At 32.1% G+C, this 11,758-nt stretch overlaps 3 protein-coding genes across 6 annotated transcripts in view; 2 read left to right on the top strand and 1 right to left on the bottom strand.

Moving 5' to 3' along the window:
- The window catches only part of LOC111375315 (ubiquitin-conjugating enzyme E2 22-like), a 4,118-nt gene extending 3,350 nt beyond the window's left edge, over positions 1-768 (top strand). For all 4 annotated transcript variants that reach the window (XM_022998115.1, XM_022998114.1, XM_022998113.1 and 1 more), the window contains one exon: positions 301-768. In XM_022998115.1, the coding sequence (XP_022853883.1) occupies positions 301-625 (325 nt within the window). In that variant the 3' untranslated portion in view covers positions 626-768. The remainder of the gene's footprint in view (positions 1-300) is intronic.
- A 270-nt stretch (positions 769-1,038) lies between these two features.
- LOC111375316 (calmodulin-7-like) lies at positions 1,039-3,538 on the bottom strand. The gene is made up of 2 exons (XM_022998117.1): positions 3,342-3,538; positions 1,039-1,672 (listed from the first exon to the last, which is right to left on the bottom strand). Exons 1-2 carry the CDS (start codon positions 3,529-3,531, stop codon positions 1,299-1,301), a joined length of 564 nt encoding a protein of 187 aa, XP_022853885.1. The 5' UTR covers positions 3,532-3,538; the 3' UTR covers positions 1,039-1,298.
- Positions 3,539-8,231: 4,693 nt separating this feature from the next.
- On the top strand, positions 8,232-11,720 carry LOC111375314. Its single transcript, XM_022998111.1, has 2 exons — positions 8,232-8,604; positions 11,443-11,720. Exons 1-2 carry the CDS (start codon positions 8,323-8,325, stop codon positions 11,461-11,463), a joined length of 303 nt encoding a protein of 100 aa, XP_022853879.1. The 5' UTR covers positions 8,232-8,322; the 3' UTR covers positions 11,464-11,720.
- Positions 11,721-11,758: the final 38 nt, after the last annotated feature.

Raw genomic sequence — 11,758 nt, 5'->3', positions numbered from 1 at the left:
GCAGTGCCCCCCCCCCCCCCCCCCCACTACAAGAAGCATATATATAGCCAAAATTGAAATCTCTCTCCAATAAAATTCATACAAGGATCGTCTATTAGATAATATAGTTTGATTACTCCAAATGAAGCCACAAACTGAAAAATTCTACTTCAATTAACTTGGTCAAAGGGTTTTTGTTTTCGGTCATGCTAGTTGAATTCCTTGTAAGCCTTTCCTGCCACCTTTAGATGGTATTTCCTTACGTTAATGGTTTTTAGCATATGGAATCTGCTGTTTTGACAGCGTTTATTAAAATTGCAGACTTTACACCGGAATACATGCTCTCAAGCCAAAGCCAAAGTTCAAAACTGGCTCTATTTCTGGGTCTACCACTGACCTAAACATTGAGCAGAAATACACCGTGATCAAGAGTGTAGATCCCAAGAATGCAGTGTCAGGTGCCGCAGCCCAACTACCATCTCCATTGGCCCCAAAATCCGAAAATGGTCAAGATGTACCGGCAGCTTTAACTTCATCAACCGAGACTGGAGTTTCAGTGGCACAAAAGAAGGAAGTTGCTCTGGCAAAAGTTCAGACAGACAAAAAGAAGATGGATGCAAGAAAGAAAAGCTTGAAGAGATTATAAAACTCTCGTGGATCTTTTGGACATTTCCATTTATTCAAAATCGTGGATGTTGAGCGTCTTGAGAAAGTTTGACTTATTTCATCATGTTTGTGTGTTCCATGTTCCGACTCTTAGACCTTCGAGCATACTTTTCCTTCATGAAATTGTTTCACATCCTATAATCCTTTAATTTTTAGAGTTTTACAACAGCCACATAACTACAACGAGCAATGGAACAGGAAGAAGAAATGCTCACAACCAACTTCTGGATTATGACTAGAACCGCGTTCGACCTAGAATGACTTAAATTCACAGAAATTGAACACTTTTCAGTACCTACGTACTGAATCAGAGAAGTGCTCGGTTATCCTGACAGCCATTAGGTAAGAAAAAATTGCATCACGAATATTTAACCAGATAAAACTGAAGCAAGGGCTCTCAAATAAGGATGGATTACAAATTTAAACTGCTGCAGATTCGAGTGGCAAACATAACACAACGAAAAGCAATTCCAACAACATTACAGCAAACTATTTAATTCGTTTAACTTAAAACACCATAATAAAATGATGAAAAAGAAAACTAGCAACCCCTTACACTATTAATCATCTATTTTTCTTTTTTTCTTTTTTTGGATTTTTTTATATAATATTAATATTCAGAAGTCGTTCTAGATTTGGTTGAGGTGAGGACATCACTTGGCCATCATAATCTTCACAAACTCTTCATAATTGATTTGTCCATCGCCATCAACATCAGCCTCCCGAATCATCTCGTCTACTTCCTCATCAGTCAACTTCTCGCCGAGGTTTGTCATCACGTGGCGCAGCTCAGCAGCAGAGATGAAACCATTTTGATCCTTGTCAAAAACACGGAATGCCTCTTTCAATTCCTCCTCGGAGTCGGTGTCCTTCATTTTCCGCGCCATCAAGTTCAAAAACTCTGGGAAGTCAATGGTTCCATTACCATCAGCATCCACCTCATTAATCATGTCCTGAAGCTCAGCCTCAGTTGGATTCTGTCCCAGGGATCTCATCACAGTTCCGAGCTCCTTGGTAGTGATGCAACCTGCACATGAAGTTCATCCAACTAATCATCAAACATTCCCAAAAAGTAATGATCTCTTAATCAGGGTACATCTCAAAGCATAAAAAGGTTGGATTCATCAGTTCAGCTTGGGATAATGTCAAGTAGCTTGATTAAGAACACTATTTTCTCACACCTCTCTCTTCCCAATGTTGATCCACGATCACACGGACACTAGATATCAGTCCACAAGGGATTAGTGACTGTTGTAATTAGGCTTCCATATATAGTCCAGCAAGTACATCACAGATTCAATTTTGATGCTAGACAATACCTATGTATAATTTCCATAATGCGGTGAGTGAAAAGGTAAAACAAAATGCAGGCTCACATTGACCTATGGGAAGATGTAAGAAGGAAGCATACCATCCTCCACAATAAGATACAAGCAACTAATATAATAAAGTGAAATCTCAAAAATATGTATCAATAAGTACAAATTCAGTAGGGAACCATCATCCATGAGACGAGAAGATTCAAGCAACTAATATAACAAAGAAGACTTTGAAAAAATAATTTACAAGAATTATATAATTCTCATCACGCAAGCATAACTACATATTACCAACACACTAATTCATTTAGCATTTTTTGCCAGTCTAGGATAGTCAACAAAATATTCTTATCCTATGCTTCAAACCTTCATCACAGATGTATAAAATAAATTAATTTTCACATGCTCCATTTTTCATTCACTTTCCCTCCCTTGCATTCATAAATCAAAGTTTCCCCATTTTCCAACTATGATGTACTTTGATACAGTAATTCATATATGACATAAAAAGTTTCTTTAAAGTGCATTAAAAAAATTCCGCTGCAATCAATCAATGTAGTGCCACATGTCCTTTCTTCTTCCATAACATCAATAAATATAAGTACATTATTTTCTCAAATTTCTAAATCTTCAAAAAAAAAAAAAGCCTCACCATGAGAAAAAGACAATAAAGGAAAATAATTTATTTTCTCAAATAAACTTTTAGCAATTCTTCAATTTTCAAAAATCTGATAAATAAATCCTGGGCTCCATCCTTCCTAACATGGAATTTACAGTCTTTCCAATCCTGGTCAAATCCATGATCCAAACATATCGCACTCCCAAATCCCAAATTAAATGCCCTGGCTGGTTCTACTATCACAGAAACCAAAAAATGGTAATTTTCTGGGGTGTATTTTCCTACCCTAGATCAAATACAAGCATACAAATACTTCTTTGCAGCGGAATTAACTAACTGTAAACTAGATTAAGAAAATCCCTCGATTACCGCAGAAGTTGTATAAAATACGGAAGGCGGCTAGCAAAAGTCATACCAAATACAGAAGGCAGCTATATCTAATCCACTAATCATTATTTTCATATTTAAGCGACCTTAAATTTCACCCTTACCAAGCCACCATCTTATACAGTGGCTCAACACCAATCTTGAAACTCAAATCTAATCTTGAAATCGACTACTATCAAATTGGTAGGACGAGCTTAATAATCTTGACAACAAAAACTTGAAAAAAAAAAGAAAAAACAGCAGATCCGACACGAAAACAGAAACCCCATATCAAAAATCTAAATTTAAATGCATAAGTACATAGAAGCGCAAACATAAACACGTATACATATATGTACATACGAAAAGACATAAGAGAAGGGGGATCGAACCATCGCCATCTTTGTCAAACAGGCTGAAGGCCTCCTTGAACTCTGAGATCTGGTCATCCGTCAATTGATCCGCCATATCTCTTCTGCTTATATTTTCTTGATTTTTTGTGGGCTTCGATTTAAAGAAATGAGAGATTTTCTCTGCAGTCGGTTTGTGGGTTGAAACAAATGAAGTCAGCGTTATACCCATCAGTATGGAACATACAAATGGCGAATTAATTGTTCTAATAGTCACTTACTTAGTTCCATATCTTTAATTGTCACTGAAGTTTAAAATGTCAAGTTTTGATTACTGAACTTAGGCCATGTCTTCGATTCCTCACGGAAATTTAAAAAGTCGAGTTTTGATTACTAAACTTCAAAAAATATTGTACATTACTTATTGTAAACTAGAAATTTTTCAAATTTCAACATTTATGCTAATGAGTAATGTACAAAATTTTTCAATGTTCGGTGGTCAAAACTCGATATTTTAAACTTCAGTGTACAATCGAAGGCATGGATCTAAATTCAATAACCAAAACTCGAGATTTTAAACTTCGGTGACCAGTTAAATACATAAATATAAGTTTAGTGACCATTGAAACAATTAACTCTACAAATGGCAGATAAATATAGCAGAAAATGATAAAGTTCACTAATTATTTGATAATTACTTTGTTTTTGTTGTAATAAAATTTTGTTTTGATTTAGCGATGCGTCCGGACGTGACCGGTTTTATTTACTCTCTTGATCCGTCTTTCCTGCTTTGCCCCACCCCTTCCTCTAGTTATAATTTTGATGGTCGTCACTTTTACATTAGTATTTTTCGATTTTATTTTTTTATTTATATTCATGATTTTTTTTTTATAATTCTTTCTGCAACTGTTATTGAAATTAAGAGCCTATTTGAGAGTGATTTTAAAAATTGATTTTTTGATTGTTAGGGGAAAATTAGGGTCCACCTATGAAAGAAAAAGTCAAATATGACTATTGGAATAATGAAATAACGATCAAAAAATCAATTTTTTGAGGGAAAAAATCACTCCCGAACATGCTCTAACTGAATTTGTGATTTGATTGACTATCGTAAATAAAATAAAGTTCAATAAATTTATCTTTTTTTTTTTGTATTCGAAGTTTATAGCTGTGTCACTGAACTTCACAAACCTCATTAATTTCGTCTTTCAAGACAAATTGAGCATGTTCGATTTTCAGTAAAGTCAACATTACACTCAATTCCAATTTTCTTGTGTATAACCAAAAATACTAAGTCCCAGTTGAAGAATGTGCGGTTGAAAATAGAAGAAAATTTTTCGATTTATGCGTAATATTATTTTATGAACGATTGTGTGATTGAAAATAAAAGGAAAAAATGAAAAAGAGAGGGGCCAAATAGGAGCTAAATTATAAAAAGGAAGTGCTACATTTACATAATTATCTACATAATGGTGTCTATAATTACACGTGACATTAGATCCAACCTTTAATTTAAATATTACAATTGCTCATCAACAATCAGATGATTGCCACATCACATTATGGACACCATTATGTACAATAATTATGTATTAGTAGAATTTTCCATTATAAAAATATTCAATTGTCATGTTAGTAAGTTAGACAAGACAAATGAAAACTACCGATTCTATTTCTATAATTAGGGTGAGTATTGATTTTAAAACGGTGTTTCAGTGATATTACTTGGACGACTATGGTAATAAATAACATTACTCTTTTTCCTACATATATAAAAGAACAAAAGTATTGGCGGGACATGTGTCGCAAATTTGTATCGTCCTATAACACTTTTTTTTTTTAAATATTATGTTGGGCCATTGGAAGGAAGCATGGGGCAGTCAAATTTCTCTATTTTCACTCAATCTACCATTCCTCTATTACTCTTCTTCTTCATCTTTTTTTTCTTCCTTCCTTCTTCTTTCCAAAACTCAAAAAAAAAAAAAAAAAAAAAAAAAATTGAAATCTCGAATTTGAGTTGCAGTACATTTGACGGGGTTCATATGTGTTCCTTGTAAGTGAAAATTTTCTTTACTTGTGATTTGTTTCTCGCGTTAGAGTTCATTTTGTTTCATTATTTACTCATTTGTGGTGTTAATGATAAGCAGTATAGCCTATGTAACTTTAAAGACCAAAATGATCAGATATTATCAATGTTAGTTGTTTTTTCTTTTCTTTTCTTTTTTTAATTATAATGATTTTAAAAATTTTGGTCCTCTTTGGTTAACTTATATCTGAGTTGGAGTACAACAGATGGGGTTCATCTGTGCTCCTTGTAAGTGATAAATTTCTTTTCTTATAATTTGATTCTCACGTTAGAATTCATTTTGTTTCATTGTTTATTCATTTACAGTGTTAATGATAAATAGAATTACTTAGGTAACTATAAAAATCAAAATGGTCAGATATTAGAATTACCCGGGTAACCATAAAGACCAAAATGGTCAGATATTATTAATGTTGGAGCCCTCTACGAAGACTTTCTCTGTGCATAATGGAGACTTTAGTTCCGTGAGAAATTTTCTCCATTCAGGATGAAGAAAATGGAGAATATCTCTTTTCTCAATCCTAGAGGGGGAGATCTCTCCATCCTGGAGCCAACACGGAGCTCCTGCTCTGCCCAATGTGCTTAGTGGAGCTTTGCTCCGTGCAATTTGCACTTTCATGATACGAGTCAAGTTCATCATTTTAATATCTTTCAATACCTTTGTTGGTTTTGTATATATCTGTCTAAAATCAGTCAACTTTATCAATACTTGTTTGTCAATTCAAATCAAACTAAATTATTAAATCCTCCAAAATTCCATCAATTCACCGAAAAAATAAAATTAAATCAATTTTCTCCATCCTGGATATGGAGAAAAACTCTCTATCTAAAGCAAATTAAACAAAAGAAAGTTAAATAAAGAATATGTAAATGTTATTTGATTAAAATTAAAAAAATCAAATTTTATCATAAAGAAAAAATAATTAAAAAAATTTTAAATCGAAATTTTTTTTGATAACATGAACAAAATAAATTAAGAAAAGGAAAAATAAAATAAATGAGGAAAAAATAAAAAATGAAAAATAAAATCTCCCATTTCTCTCCATCCCATGAAGAAAATCTTGACGGAGAGGATGGAGAGTTTTTCCATTCAGTAAATGACTCTCCATTGGATTTTCTCCATCCTAGATGGAGGGGCTGGAAAGAAATCAGAAATTTTATTCTTCGTTTTTGTTTTTTTTTTCCTCACTTATTTTTCTTTTTTTTTTAAATTTATTTTGTTCAGGTTACAAATAATTTTTTTCCGATTTAAAATTCTTTAAAATTGTTTTTTCTTTATGATAAAACTTAAATTTTCAATTTTAATTAAATAATGCTTATATATTATTTATTTATTTTTCTTAAATTTCTTTTGTTTTTATTATATTTTTTTTTGAGAATTGCTTTAATTTTTTTTTCATATTCTAAATAAATTTTTTTTTTTGATTTACAGTTCTTGTTAATTCTTTTCGTTTTATGATAAAACATAATTTTTTCAGTTTTGATTAAAAATAATAATATTTTTATTTTAATTAATTGAATTTAATTTAAAAACTTCATAATAATTTTTTTTTTCTATTTTTGTTTGCAATTCTTTTTTCTGTTCTTTAACTTGTTAAATCATTTAATTTCTTTTTTTTATTAGTATTGGATTGGATGAAGTGAAGTGATGTGCAAAAATGGAGAAATATTACAGTGGAGGTGATGATTGTAGTGAAGTGGGATGTGAAAATAGAGAAATGATTAAAGACAACACGACGTCATTTTGGTTCTCACGATGAAAAAAATTTTAAAATTCTTTTTAATTCTTTTCGCTTTATAATAAAATTTAATTTTTTCAATTTTAATTAAATAATATTTATATATTCTTTATTTACTTTTCGTAACTTTTTTTTGTTTTTATTTTATATTTTTTGAAAATTATTTTAAAATTTCTTTTTTTCTTCATATTATAAATAATTTTTTATTTGATTTAATTTTTTTTAAATCTTTTCGTTTTATGAGAGAACATATATTTTTTTAAATTTTAATTAAATAATATTAGGATTTAATTAAGTCCAACAACAACAAAATCAAGTTCTTGGAAGAAAATTGATACATGAAATTGCATTTAACATTTTAAGCTATACTTTATAATTTTGCATGGTGCCATCAACGTGAAAAATCATTTTTAATGCAATAATGTAGATAGTGTTATGTTGTATATCTTGGTGATATTTAATTATTATAACCATAGTATGGATTAGAGGCAAAACTTGAGTTGGCTTAATTATATTTTAGGCTGAACTAATATATATAGATATATATATTCCGTAGAAAAAAAAAATTCCACAAACTTCTATACTGTGAAATGCCTGGTATAAATATATGCAAATTCTCAAATGTTCATACGAAGAATAAAAAATATACAGAAAAAATCGACGAAAAATAAGTCAATTTTAACGAATTTATGAATACATTTCAAAATTATAAATAATTTTTTAAAAATTTTTTCATACACTTAGAGTGTGTTTGATTACATTTATTTTCCATAGAAAATATCAGTTTTCCATCCGAATTTTCACTTTGAGTGTTTGATTGCTATTTTTTTCCATGGAAAACATTTTCCAACTTTTGAAAATATGCCTAATTTTCCTTGTTTTTAAGGAAAATATTTTCCTTGGGTAGAGGTGATTTTTATTTTTCACAAAAGATGGAAAATATTTTCTTTTCTTGGTAATATTTTTCATATCAATCAAACACACCCTTAGTTTAAAGATTAACCACATAGAACATTAACCAATTATGTGCGTTCACACACTAGTACTAATAATAACCGTTGAGTATACACTAATTTGCACGAGGGACTGTTATATATTCTAGAAAGTTCACAGTATTTCTCCAATGTCTCCATATTTTGGCTCAAACTCATATCCACCTAATTCCTTTCCTCACCATCTCATCCATTAATTCTGTAAGATGGCCGCCACCACGCTAAACCCAACACACACAGCGTTCCTCAGCACCGCCTCTGACAATTCGGCTTTCAAACCCCATAGCAATTTATCCTGCGTTAGCCAAAAATGCCTTTTAAAGCAATTTCGTAGTTTCCGATGTACTAATAGTAGTAGGAGTAATGCTAATTTTCCTTACAATTTGGGTAAGAAATTTCTGCTATCGGCTTCAAATGGAGATCCTGCAGACACCCAAACCGAGACACAAGAAGAAGATTCGGTTCAAGAATCCGAACCTGAATTTGAGGTATTATATCATATGTTCTAGTTTCTCGAGTAATTTTAGTGGCCTTTTCATTTCTCATTTAGAAAACTGATCCTTTAATCCTTTTATTGGATAGTAAGTAGATACTTAATTATAGTTTGTGGACTTTTAAGTGTTTTTTTTTTTTTTTTTTTTTTTTTTGAGCAATCTGTATTATTATCAATGAATCGATAATAAAAATGTATTCATCTTGGTATGAAATTGGCTGGCTGCTTGTGCACTAGATGGGAAGTGTGTGGGGGTTGGGGCAGTTAATACATGAATGCTCATTAAGCTTTGGCCTAAGTTATTACTTATTGAACAATAATCCATCGTTTACTTATGTATTCAAACTGTCTGCCATCCATCATTGCATTGAAATCTGTTACTCCCACTTGACAGAAATGTCCATATGTCCAACAGTAATCTTGGCACTTTTGCCTTGTTAACTACGGCCTCCTAGGATTAAAATGCATCAAATGGTGGTCGTTAAACTTTCCCCTTGTTATTACTTACCCACTAAACTAAAAAGGGAAACATCGAATTGAAATTAATCTTTTTTATGTTTTTCCTTCGTGTAAAAACTAATATTCCCAAATCCAAACACAATCATCTAAAAGAAAATCCACAATTCTAGCCCTTGCCCTAAGCCAATTTTTTATCTTGGTAATGGATATTTCGTCGGAGACATCCCAAATTATGAAGGAGCTATATGTCGTTGTTGGGAATTGTTTGTTATGAAGACTTCGTGGACCCTTAAAAATCAAGGAAGAAGGTGTCATGGACTCGGATATTATGGTCGGCCAGATGCATATGACTACTCTGCTCGGGTGAATCTACCTCCATGTTCATGGTACAAGTCACTAATTAATGGGGTTGTGCACAAGGCAAATGTGATGGAAAAACGTGTTCCACTCAGACATGCAAATGTACACTTTAATTTGATGAGTTTTAATCATGGGTGATTGTAGTTAACAAGATAAATGTGATTCGTAAGAATTCCGTTGGTGACATGGACATTTGCAAGTGGGAGTAATGGATTTCAAACAAGTGATCGTCGGGTAATTGTTTGAGAAATGTAAATTATTTGCATCAATATAAATCGTTTTAATGAATAGATTATGGAGAATTTAGATAATTTAAACGCATGGCTTAAGAAATTTAATATTTACATACTCTATTTGCATCATTTAATGAATTTGGGCACTTAATTAAAGGATCTGGACCGCGCCCACCCCTATGTGTACATCTCATCTTTCATCAGTTATGGAGTGGGCTAATTAAGTTGCATTTTGAAGTGGACATTTGAAATATGCCAGGGGATGATCTTGGTGGAATCTGGTTGAAATGGATAACTTAAATACACGGGCCTTAGACAAGTGCGTGTTTGGCTAAGCCTAAGAAAGAAGCAAACTTACTGTTATAAAAAGAAACCATTTATACCAAAATTCTAAAAAAGAGCAACTTGAAGAAAAGCTAAACATGTGTGGGAAAGATAAGTACAAGTAACTTTTAGAGCTTAAAAAATCTTGGCTGAGCATAGAAGTTACTTTTATTTAGGCTTATGCAAACACCTTCTAAATTGTCTGGCTGAGCATAGTTTCATGCATGCTCAGTTTACATGATTCTACTGTTAATGTTATTGGAAAATATTTGATGGGGAACATGTCATGTTATTGTATACTAGGAATTGACGTCGTGAATTTTTGTTTGGAGTATCTATTATTTCCCCTATATCCATCATCATCAATTAATATTAGGTGGGTAATGCTTCTCTAAAGTAGATGTTGCTTGTTAAGCTTTTGCTTTATGTGATACGTGGTTTGTTTCCCTAAGACCGAAAGATGAATGGGAGGAGGGTGTCTGAGCTACCTCTGAGGCTAGTTTGAAGAAGATGAATTATGAATATCTATTTAGTAAATTTTTATGTTGTTCTTACAATGGTAATGTTTTCAAACCTTAATTTGAATTGTTTCCAAGATACATCCATGATGTTTTGTCAATTTCTTAATCCTATGTAACATTAAAATTATAGAGGATGGGAAAGGTAACTGGTCGTTTTTCATAAATAACTGTAATATGAAAACTTAATGACGCCGAATACAATAGAAGAATTATAGGAGAAGGGGAAAGGGAAGAGAAGAGGAGAAAGGAGGGAGAAATAGAAGAAGAGAGGGAGAGGATGAGAGAAAGTTGGGAAGAAATCAATTTATTTCATTCATTCAAAAGTTGTTCCAATTACATTGCATAGATCCCTTTATATAGGGTTTAAACTCATGATAATTAAAGTAGGAAAATACTCTAAATAAATGACTGATTATGTTTCCTAAAATACGCATTAAAATTGGAAATTAAATATAATAATATCTCTTCTAATATTGCATCACTTAAAAAATAGTGGAGATAATGGAAAGTATATTCATATACATGATTGGAAGAAAAAAATAGTGCGTATTTATACACATTATTCCCTTTTCTATCTTATTCAGACTGAGGCATCAGTGCTCTGTAACAGGTTAACTAAAAGGCCTTTAGCCGTTTAGTGTCTTACTAACTGTTTTTGCCACTTCAGGCCAAGACAAGCATTGGACCTCGTCCCTAACCCCATACCAAACTTGAACACAATAGTGGTCATGTTTCAACCTAAAGAAAGTGTTTAATCGTTCATTTCATTCATCATGTGATTTTAACTAATTTTCTGTGGACGTGTTACAACTAATTTTGGAATCTTATTTAAAATTCCTGTTTTTATTTTACGTAGCTATTCTGATTAGAACTGTTGTTAGATAGAGGGAAGAAATATTAAAGTACACTGCTGATGCTTTTTTCTAAAATGGACAGGAAAATAGCTGCTTCCTGTGATATCAATTAACAAAATAACACTTTGTGTGAAAGAGTAAGGCTTGTTATTCTAAATATTATTGGACTCTTATAATGGTCCTCCTGGTGGATCCATAACTTCCATGGTTGAAAACCATGCTTCATATGATGGTTCATTGTATCTGAAAGAGGGCTCCTAGAATAGTGATACCAGATTGCGGAAAATTTGCTGTCAGCTGTCAAGATTTCCAGGATTTGTAGCTATAAATCTCATAATTTCCATATAAATTATGTTTCCTCTCATTCCCCCCCCCCCCCCCCCCCCCCCCCCCCCCCC

This window comes from Olea europaea, unplaced genomic scaffold (assembly GCF_002742605.1).
Source record: "Olea europaea var. sylvestris unplaced genomic scaffold, O_europaea_v1 scaffold1358, whole genome shotgun sequence".
NCBI classification, from domain to species: Eukaryota; Viridiplantae; Streptophyta; class Magnoliopsida; order Lamiales; family Oleaceae; genus Olea; species Olea europaea.
This window is presented reverse-complemented; position numbering and strand designations above follow the sequence as displayed.

Coding starts and splice junctions, on each gene's coding strand:
- LOC111375316 (XM_022998117.1), bottom strand. CDS start 3,531: ATGGGTATAACGCTGACTTCATTTGTTTCAACCCACAAACCGACTGCA. Junction 1,673..3,341: donor GTTTGACAAAGATGGCGATG/GTTCGATCCCCC, acceptor CTTCATGTGCAG/GTTGCATCACTACCAAGGAG.
- LOC111375314 (XM_022998111.1), top strand. CDS start 8,323: ATGGCCGCCACCACGCTAAACCCAACACACACAGCGTTCCTCAGCACC. Junction 8,605..11,442: donor AATCCGAACCTGAATTTGAG/GTATTATATCAT, acceptor TAAAATGGACAG/GAAAATAGCTGCTTCCTGTG.